This window comes from Loxodonta africana, chromosome 17 (genome assembly GCF_030014295.1).
Source record: "Loxodonta africana isolate mLoxAfr1 chromosome 17, mLoxAfr1.hap2, whole genome shotgun sequence".
Classification (NCBI taxonomy): Eukaryota; Metazoa; Chordata; class Mammalia; order Proboscidea; family Elephantidae; genus Loxodonta; species Loxodonta africana.
The window spans coordinates 2112134-2137460 of record NC_087358.1 but is presented as its reverse complement, the minus strand read 5'-3'; the positions used below and the strand labels follow the sequence as shown (position 1 = coordinate 2137460).

The following is a 25327-nucleotide window of genomic DNA, read 5'->3' as shown; positions in this document are numbered from 1 at the left end:
TTGATAGCACCCTAACCCTCTAGCCCTATGAAAGCACCAGTTTCCTTTCTGTCAGTATGGATTTGTCTATTCTGGGTATATCATCTAAATGGAATCATATAATGTGTGGTCCTTTGTAACTGGCTTCTTTCACTTAGTGTGTCTTTAAGGTTTGTCCATGTTGTAGCATATATCAGCACTTCATTTCTTTTTATTGTGGAATAGTGGACATTTGAGTTTTTGTGTTTGTCTATTATGAGTACTGCTGCTATGAACATTTGTGTGCAAGTTTTTGTACAGATGTTTTTGTTTCCCTTCAGTATATACCTAGGAGTGGAATTACTGGGTTACATGGTGACTCTGTTTGAGGAATTGCCAGATTGCTTTCCAAAGTGGCTGTACCATTTTGTTTTCCCACTAGCAGGGTGTGAGGTTTTCTTCTCCCCCATTGTTGTATCACCAGCACCTAGAGATAAGGATATGTTTCCATATCTCTGCTTTGGCACCTAAAGTGTTAGCTTTGTGCTAAAGATGGCCTCCTTTGTGGTCACAAGAAGGGTGCCAGAGAAGCTTGGGGCTGTAGTTCTTCTTATCCAGACAGAAAGAGCTCTCCCTTCTCTCATCAGTGAACAAGAGCCTTCCTTCCAATGTGATTGGTCAGCCTAGTTCTCTGCCTACCTTTGAATCCATCATTGTCGCTATGAAAATGTTAAATTTGATGTTGGTTTCTGAAGTAATCGTTTCTCCCTCAAAATAAATAAATAAAAACTAAAAAACCGCAAATGATTAATATGGTTGAATTAGGCTATTTGATGCTCAACCCTGGAGTCCAAGAAATGGCGTGGGCATTAAGGAATCATCCACTTCATGCTTTACCTCTACCAATTAAAATCATTTTTCATAATTTACTTAATATGTCATCGTCCATATTGTGTGTATTATGGCTTCTGCAATAAAAATGGAGATTTCTGGTAATCTATTTTTGATTCCATTGTGGAGTGTTCTAAATGTTAGAAAAACCTCTTCAGTATTGAGTAGATTCTTTTCCTCCTATAATGTCCGTGTTTCCTGTCTGTTTTACTTACTTCTGGAGTTTATGTAATATATAATTGCCTCTTGTAACTTCTCAGATTCCACTTCGAAGTATGTGTAGTCATTTTCCATATAGTACATCTCGCAAATTATGTATTTAATCACCACACAAAGATAATGTCGTGTGGTTCAAATTGTATTTGAGCTTGTATTTTCCATGAGATTCATGTTGTGGTTTTTCTTAAAGGCTTTACAGATATATAATTATAAATTATCCAAGTATAACTCTCTTTTTAAAAATAGCTTTATTAAAAAATAAAGAAAATATAAAAAATAGAAAAATATTTAAAACTATTAAAGTAACACATTTAAGATAGAGTTGAACGTCTTCTGTTGTCCTCTTCTAGCCTCTTTGTGTTTGCCTTACCCTCTTCTGTTCTTGAATTTTGACTTGAATTCAGCTAAACATTTATTGAGGAATTTTGGTAGGCACCAGACAGATTAAAGATGAATAGGATAGTGTCTTTTTATACCAGTAAAGAAAGCTATGCGAATAGCAGTAATTTAAGGCTGAAGGAGGAAGTGCTCTTTACAGGCATGGATAATATGCTTTTGAGGAGAAACATCATGATATATCTACTGAAATTTTGAGTTAGCCAATAAAAAGACATGATTTTAGAGTATTCCAGAGCAGTCAGTTTTAGGTTTAAAAACTACCACCCAGAATCATTGACTTGTATGAGAAAACAATTGGCACTTTTTTTTTTTTTTTTTCTGTGGTTTTGCTCCGTAATGCCTCATGCAATACTTCTGGCATACCTTTTAATAATGTGGAATGAGGTATAAATTTTTTTCTCACTTATGAATTCATTCCTCCAATCATCGTGTTCATAATTGTCAACCTGCTTTTATATTTCGTTCAAACCCAGTGCCATCCAGTCCACTCCGACTCATAGCAGCCCTGTAGGACAGAGCAGAACTGCCCCACAGAGTTTCCAGGGAGCAGGTGGTGGGTTCAAACTGCTGACCTTTGGGTTAGCAGCCATAGAGCTAAACCACTGGGCCACCAGGGCTCTGTTCATGTTCTTTATAAAACTCATTACAAACAGTTATTATAGGATAAAGTCTGATCTCTGAGAATCTTTATCTAGGAACAGGATCAGACTCTTCTCTTTCAGAGTTTTAAACATAAAAGTAGAAAGTATTTTCAAAAGCATTAAAAAAAAAATCATTACTGGTGGTTAATTCTTTGTGTCAATTCTGACTCATGATGACCCATGTGTGCAGAACTTCATAGGGTTTTCAAGGCAGATTGCCAGGCTTTTCTTCTGAGGCACCTCTGGGTGAGTTTGAAACACTAACTTTTCAGTTAGTAGTTAAGCGTTGAACCATTTGCACTACCCAGGCATCTCGGTAACCAGTGTGCCATCAGGGATCCATCAGGACCTTTAGGCCTAAGCAATTCTACAGCAAATGGCTGGACAAATGACCACTACCAAATAAAAGTAGAATGTCTAAGATAAGCTATGTGAAATTATCACTAGTGAAGGAGCTGGCTTCAGCTCTAAATAGCCATTGATTTCTTATTTTAATTTTATTCCCCTGTCTATTAGTAAGGAAACCCTGGTAGCACAGTGGTTTAGCTCTATGGCTGCTAACCCAAAGGTTGGCAGTTTGAATCTACCAGATGCTCCTTGGAAACTCTATGGGGCAGTTCTGCTCTGTCCTCTAGGGTTGCTATGAGTTGGAATTGACTCAACAGAAATGGATCTTAGAATTTAAAATATTGTATTCTTAGCACTGAAATTCTTTTAAATAGGAGCTTCTAATTTTGGTTTTTTACGCAAATTTTTTTTGTTGGTTTTCTTCTTTTAATAACTCAGATATTTGGTGAATTTCCTTCATCTTTTAAAATTTTTGTGTGAAATTATAATCCAAGGCTTGATTTGAATTTTGTAGATTATTGCGTATCTATACACCATTGGTGTTTATATTTAACACACAGGCATAACAATGCAAAATCATCGCTAGCTTTATCATACATCAAAACAGTAAACGCCACCTTCTTAGTAAAGCCTTTTCAACCTTCAGCCCTCCTTTTCTAAATTTCTCATCTTCTCCATGTTAATTTCATGTACTTGTTAACATCTAACATGTTACATATCTTACCTGTCTGTTTTATTTATTGTCTGCTCCTGCCTTCTTGTCCCCTAGAATATAAATTCTCTAAGGGCAGGGATTTTTTTTTTTTTTCCAGTGTTGTTAACTCCTCTTCCCACAGTGCCTAGAAGAGTGCCTGGCCAATAGTAGTACTCAGAAACGTATTATCTGAATGGCAAATTGAAAACAGTTCAGTTCTACCTAGAAGGTTAAGGAAATGGGTACGGAGGAATGACAATTGTGGGAGCACCAGACAGAAGGCAGGCGAAGCACACTGGCTTTGTGAAGTCAAAACTGGCCACAAGAGAGCTTTTTTGACTCAATAAGAAGTTTTTTTTAGTTTTAAATTTTATTTCCTTTATCAGCTCTCACAATACCACCTCTCTTGTATCCTAATGCGTACATTTTTAACTCCTTGTGTCTTGTAATCATTTGAGTTTGTGACTCTCTGAGTTGCCCTTGGTAGCATAAGGGATGTGGCCAAATCCTGTGGGAAGTATAACTGGTAAAGACAATGTTCGTTCTTCTAGACCTTGGCTATCACATGCAGACATCTGGACGTAGTTCGTGGATGATGAAGTATAACTGGTAAAGACAATGTTAGTTCTTCTAGACCTTGGCTATCACATGCAGACATCTGGACGTAGTTCGTGGATGATGAAGTATAACTGGTAAAGACAATGTTAGTTCTTCTAGACCTTGGATGACGGGGTACGGTGTGACTCGTGCGTTATAGCTAAGTGGTTTGACAGGGATACCACAAAAAAGATCACTAGAGAGGAAGAGATTTGTCTAGGAAGATACATTTTTTGGACTTTTGAGTTTGAATTATTACCAGCTTTTTTTGAAGGGTAATTCCTCAGTCTTGTATTTTTGTTTGAAATTATTATTTTGGGCAACCAGTTGCCATTGAGTCAGTTACAGCTTGAAGTAACCCATGTGTGTCAGAATAAGACTGTGTTCCGTAGGGTTTTCAGTGGCTGATTTTTCAGTGGCTGATTTTTCAGAAGCAGATCGCCAAGCTTGTCTTCTGAGGCCCCTCTGGTGAGCCTTTTGGTTGGTGCCGAGCTTGTTAACTGTTTTCACCACCCAGGGCGGTACATAATAATTATCGTTGCTGTTAGTCCAATTGAAATACAATGCAAGCCACACAGGTAATTTAAATTTTCTGGTATCCACATTAAAAAAAGTAAAAAGTAATAAGTGATAGTTTACGTAACTTGACATATTAAAAAAACTATTATTTCAATATATAATCAGTATAAAAAAACCAAAAACCAAATCCGTTGCCACTGAGTTGATTATATTTTAGATTTCAGTGTGTGTTTTACACTAATAGCGCATCTCAACTCGAACTAGGTACGTTTCAAGTTTCAGTAGCTACATATGGCTAGTGGATCCTATTGGAATGTGCAGCCTTAAGGTTTAGGTTGGAGGGTCTATTGTTTATTTAGTAGCCCTGGTGGCACAGTGGGTAAGCCACTAAGCTGTTAACTGAAAGGTCGGTGATTCGAACCCACCAGCTGCTTTTGGGGAGAAAGCAGTGTGCTTCTTTAAAGATCACAGCCTTGGAAACCCTGTGGGCAGTTCTACTCTGTCACATGGGGTCACTTAGAGTCAGAATTGAATTGATGGCAACAGGTATTGCTTATTAAACAGCATTGGTGATAGGTTACATGTTGGTAATGCAGTTGAGAATTCTGCACTGTCGTTCTCAGTGTAGAGGCTGTGTCGTAGGAAGCTGCAGAAGCACAAGGTGTCATCCACTCAGAGTGCAGTTAAGGAGGAGAGAAGGCCAAGGAAATCATTTCAGGAATTATTCCCAGACTTCTAAGCCCAGGAAACGGAGGAATAATTAAAGCCATTAAAGCCGAATGAGGTATTTCCAGGCGTGTGTGATCAGCCCTTTGAGACACTAAGGGTCACTCGGAAAGGTTGTATTAAGAAAGACCCCTTGTGTTTGTCAACGTGGAACTCCTCTGTAACTTTTTGAAGGAAGAGTTCAGGGGGATGGTAAGGTCAATTTCATTTTGGTTTGGAGTTAGTATGAGTGAAAGCACTTCTCTTCCTTGATTTTTTTTTTTAATAATCATATTTATTACACTGCATTTTAATGCACTGTGCCTAAGATCTGTTCTTGTTTGTCAGTTTCTGCAAAACTGCGTAGAACCAGTTTTATTCATAACTTATTTCTTTAGTTTGAGCTAAGAGTGACATTATTTAACTGGAGTTATTTATCTGCAGTTGTCTTGGAAAGGGCTTATAGATAACGGTCACCCAAAGAAATTTCCTTAAATTCTAGGTTTCTCTATAGAATTAAATTTTGAATAGCAAAGGAAATATAAAATTTAATGTTTTACATTTAATCTATTAGGAATGGCATTTGAAAAATTTGTATGTACTCATGTAACTCAGCCGTTATACAATTTGATATTCTGGATATTTTTAGATTAATTTCTCTTTTCTTTCTTTAGTCATCAAGAGTTCACATAACTAGAGCTGTCCTGGAGCAGTTTTTATCCTTTGCAAAATACCTTGATGGTTTATCTCATGGAGCACCCTTGTTGAAGCAGCTTTGTGACCACATTTTATTTAACCCAGCCATCTGGATACACACACCTGCAAAAGTATGTGTTTTCGTTTTAGTCATTTTACGTTCAGGTAGTATTATAAAGTATAATTACTGCATCTGAAGTATCTGAGAGAAAACCTTTGCATTTTTTATATTATCCCATAAAGTTCTTGTGAGACAGTCGTGCTAGGTGGACAGTCGTGCTAGGTGGACAGTCGTGCTAGGTGGACAGTCGTGCTAGGTGGACAGTCGTGCTAGGTGGACAGTCGTGCTAGGTGGACAGTCGTGCTAGGTAGACAGTCGTGCTAGGTGGACAAGCTTTGTGGTCGTGAGTAATGCTGTTGTGGTGGTTATTTAGTTAGCATTTACTATGTTTGTCTAAAAAGGGACTGTTACATGATGATACGGTGAGAGAGGATATGTTTTTAAATTAAAAGAACAAGGTGAATCTTATTTGAGTTATGTATGTTCATATTTGCTAAAACTGAAAATGTAGCACCTAGTGTTAGTTAATGAAATTACATTACAAGGCAACCTTCCAAACTTGAAAAATCAATGCTGTGGAATGTGATGAAACCCTTTAAACAGAAGAGGATTATAGCCATGCAATATTGTTTCCACTCTAGATGCATTGTGTCTCACTATATACATACTTAAACCAAACCCGTTGCAGTTGAGTCGATTCTGACTCATAGTGACCCTATAGGACAGGGTAGAACTGCCCCATAGGGTTTCCAAGGAGCACCTGGTAGATTCAAACTGCCGGCCTTTTGATTAGCAGCTGTAGCTCTTAACCACTATGCCACCGGAGTATCCTACAATATATATAAAAAAAAAAAAAAAAATAGGGACCAGAATTTATTCTTTGGTGTAATGGGAAAATAAAGTATCAGAGATCAGATTATTAAAATAAATGAAACTGCTGTTAAAAATTAAGCTTGGTGTAACACTGCATTCTAAAGACCTCATTGTGATTCATGTATTTCCAAGGAAAAGAATTTGGGGCACTGATATTAAGTAGTAGTAAAAGAGAAGGTAACAGGCAACTACCATATTTTTATGCAATTAATGCACAGCTTCTATGTTTGTTTGCCAACTGTGCCCTTCCCCCAGTAGGTATGTTCTTAAGCACTGCTATGCCAATTGTTTTTTCACCTTACTGTAAAAACATTAGCATAGTGTGCTTATGCAAATAGTTTGTGGGAAGAGGGCATGTTTGGCAAACAAAGGTAGAAGATGCGTGTTATTTGGGTAAAAATATGGTGATTATTCCATGGAGCCCTGGTAGCACAGTAGTTAAATTATTTCATGATAAACTGTGGTCCTTGTGACTCGAAAATTGCTTTCGTTTTGCATACAGAATTTATATTGAAATATAAATAAGATTTGTTTATAAAATATATGTAGATTAAATAATCATTTTTCTAGGTGTCATAAAGTATGGTCATTTTGCATACTTTAATTTGTTACTATAATATCTGAAAATCATAGTAAGGGACACTTTTTAAGAATTTGAGTGGAATTTTAGTTTTTAAATCTCCCACAAACTTTGTTTTTAACTAATGTTTAATTTTTTATTTTTATTATGACTCATCACATTAATATTTGGACTAAATCCAAACCTGAAGTTTGTTCAGTCTCATAGACAAGGTGTTTGCTTTGTTATATGTATGCTCACATGGTCAGATTTTGCCAGCTGAACATATTCTATGGCAGTAGGTTAAGAAAATTTGAAATTACATGAACTTTTACAATACATGTGAACACACATCTACTCCTTATTTATGAACATGGTTAGGTTCCAGAGACCAGGCATTATGAGAAAATGGGGGATGACTACATCACTACATAACTGCCAAATTACGTCACTGCATAACTGCCAAATTACAACATTACATAACTCCCAAGCCACTGAGACTCATGGCCCCGCCAAGGTGACACATAACCTTAACCATAACAGCCAGTGTTACTCTTGCTTTATACTGTGGCGTTCATACTGCCAGACATACGTCATTAATGTGCAAAATAGTTGGATAGTAGGTTTTTACTATTGTCATAAATGTGAAATGCCAGGTGCGAGATGGTCAATAAGTGAGGACTAGCTGTACATAATTTTCCAAATATCATATAGCTGACCGATATTAAAAAGTAATACTTCTACTTGTGTAATGTTCTATCAGATTATTTCATTTGAATTATTGACAGAATCATATAAAATTGTTTAAATATTAATAGCTGTTAGATTGCCTTTATTAAAATAAATTTTACCTGAATGTGTTAGTTGTAGATTATTTTCTTTTTAAAATATGAATGATAAAAATTAAAAAAGTTATTTTTAGTCTCATAATAAATGTTCATTTCCTGGCCTTTACTGATTAGGTTGTAAATTAGAATAGAATGCATATCTGTAATATAAATGAGACATTTTAAATTTATTAGAATGTTCTATTGTTGCTACACTGTATCAGGTTCAACTTTCCCTGTACACCTACTTGTCTGCTGAATTTATTGGAACTGCTACCATCTACACCACCATTCGCAGAGTGGGAACAGTGTTACAGTTAATGCACACCTTAAAATATTACTACTGGGTCGTTAATCCTGCTGACAGTAGTGGCATCACCCCTAAAGGGTTAGGTAAGTACAGCACTGGCACTGTGCGTACGCTTTGCTGTGGTTGGTGCATGTCCTGAGTGTGTGGCAGAGAACAGACGTGCATGCTTAGGAAGCTGTCAGGGAACTGTCTTCTTACATAGGAGACTGGCTGCTGTATTGAGAATTGTTTGTGGTAAAGTGAAGTCTGTAGCTCTGCAGTGTTAAATTAGTTGTGGAATAATGGCAGGTGAAAACAAGCAGTATTCTATGGTTTAGGTTATGTGCCTCTTTCTTGATTCAGGAAGTTACCGTGTATAATCTTAAAAGCAGATAAAGAATATTGGTTGTGGCCAGTATGTTTTGAGATTTTTACTTTTTCTTTATATTTTTATTCCAGACCTCACCCTTTGTTCACAGTTTATTAGAAGCTGATTTAAATCTTCTCTGCATCTTCTTTGTTGTTTTAAAACTATTGCCTGTCTTTCTAATTATACAAAAAACGTATGCTCATTATTAAAAAAAAAAGAAAAATATTAATCATAACCCATACTGCAGGAATATTTACTGTTGTAAGTTTGGTATGTTTTCTTCTAGTTCTCATATAACTTTTTGCAAATACGTAAAGTTTTTCGCAGAATTGAGATGTTGTTGATTCTTTTATAAACTCTACGTAATAATCCAAGAGGACATTCCATTTATGTTGTTTCTAGAGCCTTGATTCTGCAGGTAACACTGTGACCCCCACAGCCTCCTGCGTGACTGCCGACTCTGCCTGTGAATTGCTTGGCTTTACTGAGAAGGGCCCATGATAAACACTGCCAATTTTTTCTGAAGTGTCACCAGTTTACAATTTCACTGTTAGTACACTGGAGTGCTCTTCTTAGCACACTCACAGTAGCACTATGATGGTTTTATGAAAATCTTCTTGATAAGGGAAAATGACGTTTCATGATCTTAATGTTCACTTATTAGCTTACTTTTTTTATTGTGGTAAAAATTTACATAAAACTGCATTTGCCAATTCACCAATTTTTACATATATAATTCAGTTACATTGATTATATTCTTAAAGTTATGCAACTGATATCATTTTTGTGTATTTTAATTTTATTGATGGCACTAAAAATTGTGTTATTCACACTCAGATTTATTGTTCTGTTCTTTTATGGCTTCTTCCATTGCTTTTAAACTTAAGAATTCCTAAAATTTATTAAATGCTCACTATGAACTGAATATTACTCTAAGCAGTCTATATGTTAATTTTGTTCAATTATGTATGTGTGTGTGTGTGTGTGTGTGTGTGTGCATACAGTGTAATTACATATGCATATTTACACACACCTAGGATTATATCCAGGAGATCCTGGGTGGTGCCAACAGTTAAGCCCATGACTACTAGCTGAAAGGCTGGCTGTCCAAACCTACCCAGAGGCACCTTGGAAGACAGGCCTGGTGATCTACTTCCAAAAGGCCACGGGCTTGAAAACCCTATGGAGCAGTTCTGCTCTATACACACAGGGTTGCCATGAGCCGGAATCAACTCAAGGGCAACTGATGACATCAATAGGACTATATGGAAACATATATAAGAATGTTGTTAATATCACCCCCGTTTTACAGAGTAGGAAACTGAAAGTTGGTACAATGTGACAACTGAAGTTTGGGTTGTCTGTGTGACTCAGAGCATCTGAAAGCACTAAACTAGGGCCAAGTGTTCTCTACTCTAGATGAACGTAATAGTCACTTTTTTTTTTTAGTCATTTCTGCTTTAAAAAGTTAATATCAAATTATGGAAGAGTTGTAAGACTTATACAAAGAATTCCCATACATCCCTCAGTAGATTTTGTAATATTTTACATTTTGCCACATTTGCTTTCTTATTCTCTAGTTTTATTTTTATGTATATATAAACATACTAATATACGTATTTTTCTCTGAATCAATTCAGAATAAAATGTAGACATGAGGCCCTGTTACGTCCAGATGTTGCACTGTATTTCCTAAATGAGAAGGACACTCTATAACCACAGTGCAACCCTTAAAATTAGGTAATTAGCATTAATACAATAATACCATCTAATTTAATGACCCCACTTAAATTTCACTAATTGTGTCGATAATGCCTTTTTTGCCTAGTATCCCAGCTGAGGATCATGTGTTGCACTTGATTTTTCTTGTTACTTTAATCTTCTTAAATGTGGACTAGTTCTTTAGTGATCCTTTGTTTTTCATGGCCTGGATGTTTTCTTAACAATATAGTCCACTTATTTTGTGGAATGTCTTTCAAGTTGGATTTGCTTGGTGTTTGCTCATGATAATTCACGTTTTTCATTACTGTGAGAAATAACAAAGAAATCATACTATTTCTGTCTTGTAGCAAACCTGGTGATGTAGTGGTTAAGTGCTACCAAAAGGTCAGCAGTTCGAATCCACCAGGCACTCCTTGAAAACTGTATGGGGCAGCTCTACTGTGTCCTGTAGGGTTGTAATGAGTCGGAATCGACTTGACCGTAATGGCTTTGATTTTTGGTTTTGTATCATGTTTGAGGCACATGAGATGGAGTTGTCCCATTACTGTTGGTGGGTTACTGGTTCCGTCATTTGGTTAAGATGGTTTCTGACAGGTATCTTGACTGTAAAATCACTATTTTTCCCCCTTGTAATTAATACATATTTGGTAGAGAGATACACTGAGACTGTGCAACTATCCTGCTCTTCAACAAACTTTGACCTAATTGTTTTAGTTCATCGATGACTCTTGCGAGAATTATTACTGTGACGGCTGGCAAGTGTTGACCTCTTGAAGACATTTATTAGTTTGTATTTTATTGTAAGGAAGAACTTGTTTTTCTCCTTTATTTGTTTGTTTGAATGTCATTATAGACTCATGGATTCCTATTTTATTCAACATATCAACAGTTTTCACACTTTTTTGTAAAGGGTCAGATAGTAAATATTTTTGGCTTTTGGGACTAAGATCTTTGTCACAACTAATCCACAGCTGTAGATAGTATGGAAATGAATGGGAATGGCTTATTCAAATGAAACAAAGACCAGTGATGGTGGATTTGACCAAGGCTGTAGCTTGTCAGCCCTGGACTGTGTCATTATTTGTTCTGATGCTCAGGGTGCCCCAGATTTGGCCAGTAGGAGCTCCTTCACCTGGGTTTTCGTGTCCTTTTGACAAACTTTTTCATTTTTTTGTACTTTATTGCTTCCTGGCACAAGATGTTCTTGACTCATCTTATACACTCCTTGTCCGAGCCCTATAGTCAGCCATTTCTCCAAAGAGAGCTGGTTTGATTTTGTGGACATGGGTTTTTAGAGACCAGGGTTTGGGTGTTAGGTGTCCTTTTGTGTTTATTGCTTTTGGAGTGCCATGGCTCGCAGAGCCTTTTGATGGATAGATCTAGGGAAGGTACATTTATATGTACGAACATAAGCAAGTACATACTGTCAGAAGGGTGAGCTGAGAGAGCTAAACTGAGCTGTCAGTGTCAGACTAGCCAATTAAGACAGGCAGCCAAAATGAAAATATCCATCCAGCCTTTATATTCTCCTGCCTGGAGAATACACAGACTGCCCTTATCCCACCCCGACATGGAATGGTGCCAGGCGAGGGTCAGGTGGATCAGTACAGAAGTGGGAACCAGTCTCACTGCCAAGGAGGCCCCAAACAAAGGGTTCTGGCAGCTTTATGGACCCATAGGCCTGGGTGAATCTGAGGGAGAAAGTCTAGGATAGGGAAGCGCAGAGTGCTGAGTCAGAGCACAGAAAATTGTCTTCCAGATGCCCTCACATCCCCGTAAGGAGGTTTTAGTAGAGGTGTCTGAGGAGGAGCTCTGCCAGAGGCCTCCCTACGGAGAGGCCTGGGCTAGGGGTGCAGAACACAGAAGAGCATGGCTGCCCAGGGGTTTGAGTCCTCAAGAGAATGTCACGCATTGGCTGTGCACCAGGTTTGGATGTCAGCTTGGTGTGAGGACACAGTTTTCCCACGTGAGGCTGTCCAGGTGAAAACTCTGTAATTGCCTGTGGTCCAGTGGCCAGTCCTCAAATTTCTCACACATATGCATCTAAACTGATCTACGTGTGTTGAAAACTATGAGTTCACACGATAAAACCTCTAATCCACACTGTGTGATTCCATCTATCCTTTAAATTGTTTATATTTGCAGCTTTCTTCTTCTGTAGTGAGAAATATGATTCCCATTTTCTTTAATATATTTATCTCTTTGCTTATTCATCTCTATGAAACCAGTGTTCTGATCCACGCGTGCACGCCTGTTACTTTCTCAGCTTTGACACACTGCTCGCCTCCTTGGCTTTTACCACCACTCAGCTCTGACTTGAAATGGGCTTTGTTGCCTCCTTGGCCACACTGTTTCTTTGGTGCTGATTTCTGTTGTTACCTTGGCCCTGACCAAGAAGGTCCTGCCAGACTCAGCTACCTCCTTGGGACCCTGAGCCCTGGGTCCCGTGGGCTCTGGCTCCTCCAGGAGATAGAAGGGAAAGCAGCAATATATATGTTTTAAAGACAAGAAGCGGAAGGTGGAAGAGCACTTCTTTTAACTTTTTGATCCATCTGATATTAATCTGCTGTTTCATGGAATGTGAGGTCCTGACTTGAAATGTATATCTTTCTAAATGACTTTTTCAATACTATTTTCAAACTGAAATGCTTTCTTTTAAGCGTACCGTAAAGATAAATTATACCTCAGTAGCTTTTCACAGAGCTACCATTCATGTGTAGGTACTCCCTGAGAAGTTGAATCATTCTGCTTTGATGCTGACTTTGACTTTACCACTTTTTTCTCTTACGTTGTTATCTTCTATTGTTAGCTCTAAAAACGTCTAAATATATTAAAATTATCACAGTGATACATATTCTTCGTAAGAAGTGAAACAATATAAAGGCCACTGAATGAAGATTTAATCCTCCTCCCCTGCCACGTCCTTCCAGCCTGCCCCCCAGCCCCACGCGCCCCGTGTCACCAGCGGGATGCAGCCTCCCCCCTTTCTCTGCTTGTCCAGGCGCAGACTCACACGCACTTCAAGAACCTTAATTTTAGTTTTTTTAAAGATTATGATCATAACGTTCAGGTTTTTTTTTTTTTTAATTGTGGTAAATATGTTACAAAACATTTACCATTTCAACATTCTTCACATGTACAATTCGTTGACATTAATGATGTTTATCATTATTAACCCTCACCATTATCCTTTTCTAAATACAATATAAAAAATAATGTAGTAAACCTCTTACAAGCATCGCTAAGCTTAAGAAATAGTTACCAGGGAGCCTCTACGTACTCATCTTTGCTGACTCTCTCTCGTTGCCAAAGCTCCATCCTCAATTCTCTGTTTATTGTTCTTTTTCTCTCCTTGGGTGCTCATTATTTTTACTTTGCTTTACTGTTTTGCTGTGTACGAATGTATCCCAAACAACTGATTGTTCAGCTTCTGTGTTCCAAGTAAATGTATCATAATGTATATATTCTTCTGTGATTTCTATTTTCCACTCAACTTTATGTTTGTGAGATAAATCTATTTGTATTGTATTTTGCAAAAAGTGGCTTGATATCATACACACGGATACACATACACGTAGTGAAGCCCGTGAGAACCAAGACCCAATGAGCCTGCCTTGTTTTTCCGGGTCTCACAAGTTTCCTGCCTTTGACAGGGTTCAGTCTTATCCCTTTTCCAGCACTCTGTGTTAGTGGAAAGTATTTGCGTTTTGCTTCTCTGACAGGTTTTCGCCTTACGTAGGTTCTGGCTTTTGCAGGTGCTACTGTATTTCTTTGCAGTGTGCTCGGTGTAGCATACAGTATATGACAATAGTAATTATACCTAACATTTACTAAGTGTTCAGGGTTACGGTGGGCTGAGCACTATTCTAGTCCGTTTACATCTACTGATTAATTCTCACAGAGTATCCTATGACATAAGTACTATTAGTATCCTCATCCTAACAACAACAAAAACAGAAAACTCAAGGCATAGAGATTATAGAACTTACAACATTTCATTAAGTGGTGGCAAAAATGTAAAGAGAAGTAAGGAAATTATTACTAAGGTAGTGGCCCTCTGTGCTAAGATGGAGTGGAGGATGTGGTCAGGAAGGGAACTGTGGGGAAGAGCTGAAGGCTGGGATACGGTGAGGGCTTTCGCACGCTGGAGCAGGCTGAATCTACAATCACTTGTTAAATATTCAGGAATTCGGGGAGCAGGTTGTTAAACCATTGGCATCTTGAACTTGAGATCAGCCTTGGTGGGACTATTTACATGATGGAGATGGAAATTAGACATCTGTAAAAGCTACAAGTCAGTTCCTCTCCTTTAAGCCCTGCCTGGAGATGGTTTACTAGCACACCAGTGGGGGCTGGGTTTCTTGTTGGCTGCCGTTGGTGTTGTTTCTGGACTTGAAAGGTGGTTATACAGGTGTTCATGCTGTAATAACTAAGGGTACATCTGTGTTTTCTGAATGTGTGTTATGTTTCACATTGTCAGTAAGGAGGGGAACTATACTTTGTACATCATTGGTGGAAGTGGGCCCAAACGCAGAAGATGTAAAGGGCAGTCTAGGAAATGGGGAAAAGATTCTCGTATGACCAAAAAGTGAGACAAATTGTTTGGGTGATAATTTGTTTGAAGATGTAGTAATCAGCATGTAAATAATTGTTGAGTGAATAAACAGATGTAATAAATTATACGTAAAGGGATAATACATCTCTCTTCACCTATCAGCTATCTTATCATCCAACATTGCACATATACTCCAAAAAATCTACTGTCCGACTATTATGCACATTAACGACGTACATCTGGCACTAACCAACATGGAGGTGTGAGGCGAGAGTAACGCTGGCTGTGCTGGTTCAAGTTACGTGTAACTTGCCTGGGCCGTGATTCTCAGTGGTGTGGCAGTTACATGATGATGTGATTCGGCAGTTATGTAATGATGTAGTTTGGCAGGTAATGATGTGATTTGACAGTTACATGATGATGCGACCTGGCAGTTACGTGATGATGCGATCCGACGTTTACGTGATGATGCGATCCGACGTTTACGTGATGATGCGATCCGACGTTTACGTGGTGATGCGATCCGGCGGTTACGTGGTGATGCGATCCGGCGGTTACGTGGTGATGCGATCCGGCGGTTACGTGGTGATGCGATCCGGCGGTTACGTGGTGATGCGTTTCGGCGGTTACGTGGTGATGTGATTCGGCGGTTACGGGGTGATGCGATTTGGCGGTTACGTGATGATGTGATTTGGCACTTATGTGATGATGGGGGAAACCCTGGTGGCGTAGTGGTTTAGTGCTATGACTGCTAACCAAGAGGTTGGCAGTTTGAATCTTCCAGCAGCTCCTTAGAAACTATGGGGCAGTTCTACTCTGTCCTATAGGGTTGCTATGAGTCGGAGTCAACTCGATGGCACTAGGTTTTGTTTTTGGTTTGGTAATGATGTGATTTGGCAGTTATGTAATTTCGCAGCTATGAAATGTTGTAGTCACCTTCCATTTTGTGATCTGATGTCATTTTTTCATTTTTGCATAATGCCAATTTTCACATAATGACTTGGTGTTTGTAACTTAACCATGTCAATAAGTGAGGAGTGGGTGTGGGGGTGGGTGTACTCTTAAAACATAAAAGCAGATATGTGAGCCTTTGTTGCTTCATGAAAGACTTAATAGTAAAAAATTTTCATGGCTCTAGCTACTTTTCTTTAAACTATACTTTATGGTATTGTATATATATTACAGGTACTATTTTATATTCTTATTCTTATTGGAAATTAGATATTTTGCAGATAATTACTTCGAAATTTAAATATTATCATGGGTTTGGTACAGTTTAATTTCCATACTCATTTTTATTTCTTCATTCAGTAAGCATTTATTAAGTGTCTCTTCTCACGTACATTTGGTATATACATGTGACATTGATTCTTTCTCCGCTTTTAAGGAATCGCTGTCTATAGAGAAAAAGGCTGCAAAACAAATAATATAATAAAGCACTATGTTACTTTCTCTGTGCCTTGTTATGTAATATGTGGGGTGAAAATGGAGACAGTCTTTAAGTAAAGACAAGTTTAACTGAGATTGGAAGAAAATTAAGGAATATTGGGAATACATGGCTTTAAGGGGAAAGGGGGAACTATTAAGTTAATATAAAAGCAGGAAAAATTATCCATGTAAACATTTGATGATTGTATGTTCATTAAAGAATAGTAATACATTGTAATTAAAAAATGTTCGTTTTCTTCCATATCCACAAAAAAAAACCCCACTGTATCTGACGGTGAATAATTTGACATTGTCAATACTGTATAAATTAATTTGTTGGATTCTGTGATATCTTTGGAATTGCACAGTATTAGTAATAATAAGATTATAATTATAAAAATATAATTTTTCAATAATTTCTAATAATACCCTTACTTCCCATAATTAACCAAAAAAAATGCATTAGGCTTATTTAATTTCACTGGGTATTTTGTTTGTTTGTTTTTTCCTTCCTATTTTATTCTAGATGGTCCCCGGCCGTCACAGAAAGAAATTATATCCCTACGGGCATTTATGCTGCTTTTTCTGAAACAGCTCATATTAAAGGTAAAATAATTTTATATAATTCAGAAATATGGTATATTAGATGAAAACAAATTTTTATCCTAGTTTAAAATCATTATTGTTAAATTAGCAATAACTTCCTGGGTGGCGCAAATGGTTAAGCACTTGACTACTAACTTTAAAAAGTTGGTGGCTCAAACCCACCCAGAGACACCTTGGAAGACAGATGTGGCAATCTGCTTCTGAAAGCCACAACCTTAAAAACCCTGTGGAGCAAGTTCTACCCTGCACACATGGTATCGCAATGAGCTGGAATCCACTTGAAGGCAACTAGCAGTAACAGCAATTTTTCATTCATGGTTACTTTCAAAATTTTGCAAATCTTGGAAATAACTTATGTTGGACTTAATTTCTGGTTAAGTGTACCTTGAGGTCTTCCATAGTAATGGGTGTATCTGTGCTAATGGATAAGGAGTGTAGACATATGAATTGAGCATGAACGTTTTGTTCTGGAGTGTGGTCTGCGTTCCGTTTAGAGAATGCTTACATAATGTGTTTTATTACAGTAGAATTTTTAAAAGATTAAGATCAAGACAAAAGGTAAAATAAAATTGATGCTGTGAAGCTGTGTGGACTGTTTCAATGAAGGAGTAAGTGGTTAGAAGTACTATGAATATAGAATGTTGGTCAAATATCAGTAACTTAAAAAAAAAGGTACAATTTTATAAATATTTACTTATTTAATTAAAAGTAATATAGTCTATGAAATACGAAGTCTGGGGATTTTAATTAAAACATCACTAATTTTATGTTTTATTTATTATCTTTTAAAATAACTTTGATTCCTTTCTTAAATTAAGAGTTTTCGTTTTAAATTTAGTCTAAAGTAACAGACTACTTTTTCTATATTAGGATCGAGGGGTCAAGGAAGATGAACTTCAGAGTATATTAAATTACCTACTTACAATGCATGAGGTAGGCCGTTTTCTTAGATTTCATTTTAATTTTTTATTTCAAGCTTTTGAATAAATACCAAGTGAATAAATGCTGATAATCCTTATTACGCAGGATGAAAATATTCATGATGTGTTACAGTTACTAGTGGCTCTAATGTCAGAACACCCAGCCTCAATGATACCAGCTTTTGATCAAAGAAATGGAATAAGGTATGGTGATTGTATTAGTATTGTTATTAGACTTTAATTGAACACAGTTGTGTTTTCTGCAGTAAACACTATTGTACAAACTTCTGAATAAATATAGCAAAATCTTAACATGTAAGAAGGAAATAAACGGGGAAAATGGCTGTTAGTGTTCTACAACCTAAGGGAAATGATGAAGTGTATAGAAAATGGGTCTTGGGGCTCAAGAAGAGGAAAGAAATTGGTGCCAGAGGACTGACATTTCGAATAGAGGAAAGAATAAGAAAATGGTAAGAGTTTAGGCAGGGAGATAGATAGTGGCCCAATTTACAATGTCCAGACCTGTGGAAAGATGTTTACACTTTGTTCTGTTGGTGTTGGAAGTTAAAATCTTTGAATGCGAAAAGTGCTGACATTTCTATTTTGTTAGATTTAGTCAGCAGCGCGGAGCAGGAATTAGAGAAGGACAGTGCTGATGTAGTGACAGCAGAGTCCCAGGTGATGAGCTAGGAGAGTGGCGGTACCGTGTGAGTCCTACAGTGCTGATGTGGTGAGCACAGACTCCCAGGTGATGAGCTAGGAGAGTGGTGGTACCGTGTGAGTCCTACAGTGCTGATGTAGTGGCAGCAGAATCCCAGATGATAAGCTAGGAGAGTGGTGGTACTGTGTGAGTACTACAGTGCTGATGTAGTGACAGCAGAGTCACAGACAATGAGCTACGAGAGTGGTGGTACCGTGTGAGTCCTACAGGGCTGATGTAGTGCCAGCAGAGTCAGAGACAATGAGCTAGGAGAGTGGTGGTGCCGTGTGAGTCCTACAGGGCTGATGTGGTGCCAGCAGAGTCAGAGACAATGAGCTAGGAGAGTGGGGGTGCCGTGTGAGTCCTACAGTGCTGATGTGGTGACAGCAGAGTCCCAGTTGATGAGCTAGGAGAGTGGTGGTGCCGTGTGAGTCCTACAGGGCTGATGTGGAGACAGCAGAGTCAGAGACAATGAGCTACGAGAGTGGTGGTGCCGTGTGAGTCCTACAGGGCTGATGTGGAGACAGCAGAGTCAGAGACAATGAGCTACGAGAGTGGTGGTACCGTGTGAGTCCTACAGGGCTGATGTAGTGCCAGCAGAGTCAGAGACAATGAGCTAGGAGAGTGGTGGTGCCGTGTGAGTCCTACAGGGCTGATGTGGAGACAGCAGAGTCAGAGACAATGAGCTACGAGAGTGGTGGTACCGTGTGAGTCCTACAGGGCTGATGTAGTGCCAGCAGAGTCAGAGACAATGAGCTAGGAGAGTGGTGGTGCCGTGTGAGTCCTACAGGGCTGATGTGGAGACAGCAGAGTCAGAGACAATGAGCTAGGAGAGTGGTGGTGCCGTGTGAGTCCTACAGGGCTGATGTGGAGACAGCAGAGTCAGAGACAATGAGCTACGAGAGTGGTGGTACCGTGTGAGTCCTACAGGGCTGATGTGGTGCCAGCAGAGTCCCAGATGATGAGCTAGGAGAGTGGTGGTACCGTGTGAGTCCTACAGTGCTGATGTGGTGACAGCAGAGTCCCAGACAATGAGCTAGGAGAGTGGTGGTGCCGTGTGAGTCCTACAGGGCTGATGTGGTGACAGCAGAGTCCCAGTTGATGAGCTAGGAGAGTGGTGGTGCCGTGTGAGTCCTACAGGGCTGATGTGGAGACAGCAGAGTCAGAGACAATGAGCTACGAGAGTGGTGGTACCGTGTGAGTCCTACAGGGCTGATGTAGTGCCAGCAGAGTCAGAGACAATGAGCTAGGAGAGTGGTGGTGCCGTGTGAGTCCTACAGTGCTGATGTGGTGACAGCAGAGTCCCAGTTGATGAGCTAGGAGAGTGGTGGTGCCGTGTGAGTCCTACAGGGCTGATGTGGTGCCAGCAGAGTCAGAGACAATGAGCTAGGAGAGTGGTGGTACCGTGTGAGTCCTACAGGGCTGATGTGGTGCCAGCAGAGTCAGAGACAATGAGCTAGGAGAGTGGTGGTGCCGTGTGAGTCCTACAGTGCTGATGTGGTGACAGCAGAGTCAGAGACAATGAGCTAGGAGAGTGGTGGTGCCGTGTGAGTCCTACAGGGCTGATGTGGAGACAGCAGAGTCAGAGACAATCAGCTACGAGAGTGGTGGTGCCGTGTGAGTCCTACAGGGCTGATGTGGAGACAGCAGAGTCAGAGACAATGAGCTACGAGAGTGGTGGTACCGTGTGAGTCCTACAGTGCTGATGTGGTGCCAGCAGAGTCCCAGATGATGAGCTAGGAGAGTGGGGGTGCCGTGTGAGTCCTACAGTGCTGATGTGGTGACAGCAGAGTCCCAGACAATGAGCTAGGAGAGTGGTGGTGCCGTGTGAGTCCTACAGGGCTGATGTGGTGACAGCAGAGTCCCAGTTGATGAGCTAGGAGAGTGGTGGTGCCGTGTGAGTCCTACAGGGCTGATGTGGTGCCAGCAGAGTCAGAGACAATGAGCTACGAGAGTGGTGGTGCCGTGTGAGTCCTACAGGGCTGATGTGGTGCCAGCAGAGTCCCAGACGATGAGCTAGGAGAGTGGGGGTGCCGTGTGAGTCCTCCAGGGCTGATGTGGTGCCAGCAGAGTCCCAGACGATGAGCTAGGAGAGTGGTGGTGCCGTGTGAGTCCTACAGGGCTGATGTGGTGCCAGCAGAGTCAGAGACAATGAGCTAGGAGAGTGGGGGTGCCGTGTGAGTCCTCCAGGGCTGATGTGGTGCCAGCAGAGTCAGAGACAATGAGCTAGGAGAGTGGTGGTGCCGTGTGAGTCCTCCAGGGCTGATGTGGAGACAGCAGAGTCAGAGACAATGAGCTAGGAGAGTGGTGGTGCCGTGTGAGTCCTACAGGGCTGATGTGGTGCCAGCAGAGTCAGAGACAATGAGCTAGGAGAGTGGTGGTGCCGTGTGAGTCCTACAGGGCTGATGTGGAGACAGCAGAGTCAGAGACAATGAGCTACGAGAGTGGTGGTACCGTGTGAGTCCTACAGTGCTGATGTGGTGACAGCAGAGTCCCAGATGATGAGCTAGGAGAGTGGGGGTGCCGTGTGAGTCCTACAGGGCTGATGTGGTGCCAGCAGAGTCCCAGATGATGAGCTAGGAGAGTGGTGGTACCGTGTGAGTCCTACAGTGCTGATGTGGTGACAGCAGAGTCCCAGTTGATGAGCTAGGAGAGTGGTGGTGCCGTGTGAGTCCTACAGGGCTGATGTGGTGCCAGCAGAGTCAGAGACAATGAGCTAGGAGAGTGGGGGTGCCGTGTGAGTCCTCCAGGGCTGATGTGGTGCCAGCAGAGTCCCAGACGATGAGCTAGGAGAGTGGTGGTGCCGTGTGAGTCCTACAGGGCTGATGTGGTGCCAGCAGAGTCAGAGACAATGAGCTAGGAGAGTGGTGGTACCGTGTGAGTCCTACAGGGCTGATGTAGTGCCAGCAGAGTCAGAGACAATGAGCTAGGAGAGTGGGGGTGCCGTGTGAGTCCTCCAGGGCTGATGTGGAGACAGCAGAGTCAGAGACAATGAGCTAGGAGAGTGGTGGTGCCGTGTGAGTCCTACAGGGCTGATGTGGTGCCAGCAGAGTCAGAGACAATGAGCTAGGAGAGTGGTGGTGCCGTGTGAGTCCTACAGGGCTGATGTGGAGACAGCAGAGTCAGAGACAATGAGCTACGAGAGTGGTGGTACCGTGTGAGTCCTACAGGGCTGATGTAGTGCCAGCAGAGTCAGAGACAATGAGCTAGGAGAGTGGTGGTGCCGTGTGAGTCCTACAGGGCTGATGTGGTGACAGCAGAGTCCCAGATGATGAGCTAGGAGAGTGGGGGTGCCGTGTGAGTCCTACAGGGCTGATGTGGTGCCAGCAGAGTCAGAGACAATGAGCTAGGAGAGTGGTGGTACCGTGTGAGTCCTACAGGGCTGATGTGGTGCCAGCAGAGTCAGAGACAATGAGCTAGGAGAGTGGTGGTGCCGTGTGAGTCCAACAGCGCTGATGTAGTGACAGCAGAGTCAGAGACAATGAGCTAGGAGAGTGGTGGTGCCGTGTGAGTCCAACAGCGCTGATGTAGTGACAGCAGAGTCCCAGACGATGAGCTAGGAGAGTGGGGGTGCCGTGTGAGTCCTCCAGGGCTGATGTGGTGCCAGCAGAGTCAGAGACAATGAGCTAGGAGAGTGGTGGTGCCGTGTGAGTCCAACAGCGCTGATGTAGTGACAGCAGAGTCCCAGTCGATGAGCTAGGAGAGTGGGGGTGCCGTGTGAGTCCTCCAGGGCTGATGTGGTGCCAGCAGAGTCAGAGACAATGAGCTAGGAGAGTGGGGGTGCTGTGTGAGTCCTAGAGATGAAAGGTAGTTTGAAACAAGAGGCCCAAACCATGAGAATTAAAAGGTAGCTGTCTACATAGTTTAAAAAAAAAAAAAAAAGTTTGTTGATTAGTATACTTATGAACTTGAGTCTGACTTAGCATTTTAGTGTGATTTTTATTTTTCTGGAGTCTGAGTTAGTGGAATGAGCAGGAAATCTAGGTTATGCCTTTCACAATTAAATAAATAGGTTACAAAAAAGAGTTAGCAAATAATTTATCAATAACTGTCAACAGATTTTCTCTGCACTTTTTAACAGGACCATTTATATTAGTAAATAACAACTTTTTAGATGAGAAGGACTCTTTTTCAAACCAGAGAAGCAGTCATATCGTTCCTGTATGGAGAGTTGAGATATTGTGTTACCTTTGAGTTTTAAGTCTGTGGAATTGCTGATCTGTTTGAAGAAGAGGGCATATATATATAATTTTCAACAATTACCGTCATTTTCTTATGATTGGGTTGAAGTAAATGAAAGTACTGGTACTTTAGTGATTTAGTCAAATAATGCCAATTTTATATGGTTGAATTTAATAATATAGTACAATTACATTCATTCTTCCGAAATTATATTTAAATTGAATAGTTAGTATCCTAGTACCTGCTGTGTTTATTACTTGATCAGTTATGTGAATCAGTCGAAAATATCCTCATTGCCCTTGTGTAAGGTATGAAACTTAAATGGGTTAATACAGTGAAGTGCAGGAATACAGTTCCGAATGATTTTGACACATTTAGCATATGGTCTCATGAAGGAGAGTGCTATTTGGTAAGATCTTTGGGGTTGAGATAGTATTTTAAATGCATGGAATGAAAAGATTGATTAACAAAACTAAACCCCTTGCTGTCGAGTCGATGACGACTCCTAGTGATCCTATAGGACAGAGTAGAATTGCCCCATGGAGCTTTCCAGGCTGGAAATCATCGCGGAAGCTGACTCCCACGTCTTTCTCCAGTGGAGCGGCCGGACATTTAGGTTAGCAGGTAGCACTTAACCACTGCATCACCAGGGCTCCTTAGGCACAGTGAATAAAAAAGCCATGTGGCTCACGGTTGACCATCAGCTGAACATGCCAGATTGTTAGCAGCATGTTGAAAACAATCACAAATATGGAAAATGGCATTTCTTTGCTATTTCAGTTTTTCTACAGAATAATGTGGAGAAGGTAGGTTCAGAGAGGTTAAAAAGAGGGAAAAAATAGCTTTAGAAGATGTATAAAAAAAAATATGGGAAATGGTTAAAACATCTAACTGTGTGTAACGTGGACCATGGGAGTGGGGAGGGGGATATTGGTGGTCCAGTGGTAGAATGCTCACCCTCCAGAGGGACACCCAGGTTGGTTCCTGCCAGGGCGTCTCATGCACACACCTCCGTCTGTCAGTGGAGGCTTTTTTGGTGTTACAGTCTGAACAGGTTTCAGCAGTACTTTCAGACGGAAGTAGACTGAGAGGAAAGGCCTGGTGGTCTGCTTCGGAAAATCAGCTAATGAAAACCCCACGGACTGCAAGGGTCCGATCACAACTCCTCACAGGGAAAGCAAAGGACTGGACAGCATTTTGTTCTGTTGTGCCTGGTGTCGCCCTGTGTCAGGGGCCCACTTGACAGCAGGCAACAACAGCAACAACATCCTAGAAAATAGATGATGTTATCGGGTGCTGTTGAGTCCATTCCAACTCACAGTGACCCTATAGGACAGAATAGAACTGCCCCATAGGGTTTTCTAGGTTGTAATCTTTATGGAAGGAGATCCCCAGGTCTTTCTCCCATGGAGCCACTGGGTAGGTTTGAACCACCGAGCTTTCGGTCAGGAGCCAAGCGCTTAACCGTTGAGGCACCAGGGCTTCTTTGAAAATAGACATCAAAGGGTAATAGTTGTATATAAAACTTTTTCAAGGGGAGTTTGGATTAATTGTAATTCATACATACTAAGAATTGAACAAAAAAGGAACTTAATTAAATTCTGTTGGTACTTTAACTGGAGTCCCTTTGTGATGATAAAATATTGAACTGAGCAACTAAAGAAGAATTTGGTATTTTTATATTTTTGTAAGCCTTCAAAAGAAGAATAAACAGCCAACTGTCTTACTTAGTTCAGACCATTTTCTGGCTGAATATAGTGAGCTTGAGCAGGTGTTTTTTGATTCATCTATCTTATTATATTAGAAGTAAACATTCATTAACTTATTTGTCAGTAAGATTCTTATTGACACTGTATCACTATCCTTTGAATCCTGTTTTGCAAGAAACACTTGTCCGATTGTGAAGAACATCCATATGTAGTGTGCATGTTTTTCCCTAGACATTTTCATGTTTCATGATTAAATCATAATTTCTGTTGACCCAGAGTAGAATCTTATATATCTTTTTTTTTTTTTTTTTCCCATCTACTCAAAGTTATTTCTGGAAAATAGGGACCCTGTGGGAGCTTCCAGTTGTGTGTCTGGGTGGAGCTACACTTCCAGGCTGTGAGCTTGTAATGTGGTTCTCCAGATTGTGCCTGCTGTTAAATAGTCTTTGTTATGATTTTCTGAAATTTTTCTACATTTAAAGCTTTCCTATTCTACTTTTTTTTTTTAACTGATCCTTGTCCCTAAGAGTTCTGAAACTAGATTTCAGTGTAAATACAAATATATTGAGGAATTTGGGGGTTTAAAAAATAATCACCTTCCAAAAAAAGTAATCGCTCTTGAGCTTTTCTATTCTCATATTTTTCAATGCACTAAAGTCAAGGTAATGAAGCAGTATAAACAATATCTTATTTTCTTTAATAGTATAGACTAATGTTAAAAGTGAAATTGATGACATTAATTTTGTTATTTGTTCGTCTTTGTAAATGTCACTAAGATGATACAAAAATTGTACTGCATTTTCTATTACCAGCTTCTTTTCATCAGCCAAGATTTCATCACCTTTGAGATACACCTTGA

At 40.2% G+C, this 25327-nt stretch overlaps 1 protein-coding gene across 5 annotated transcripts in view; it reads left to right on the top strand.

Annotated features, from left to right (window-relative positions):
* Nucleotides 1-25327, top strand: part of NBEA (neurobeachin) — a 914947-nt gene that overhangs the window by 187276 nt on the left and 702344 nt on the right. For all 5 annotated transcript variants that reach the window (XM_064269920.1, XM_064269919.1, XM_064269917.1 and 2 more), the window contains exons 12-16: nucleotides 5646-5798; nucleotides 8212-8380; nucleotides 16878-16957; nucleotides 17828-17890; nucleotides 17984-18081. In XM_064269920.1, the coding sequence (XP_064125990.1) occupies nucleotides 5646-5798; nucleotides 8212-8380; nucleotides 16878-16957; nucleotides 17828-17890; nucleotides 17984-18081 (563 nt within the window). The remainder of the gene's footprint in view (nucleotides 1-5645; nucleotides 5799-8211; nucleotides 8381-16877; nucleotides 16958-17827; nucleotides 17891-17983; nucleotides 18082-25327) is intronic.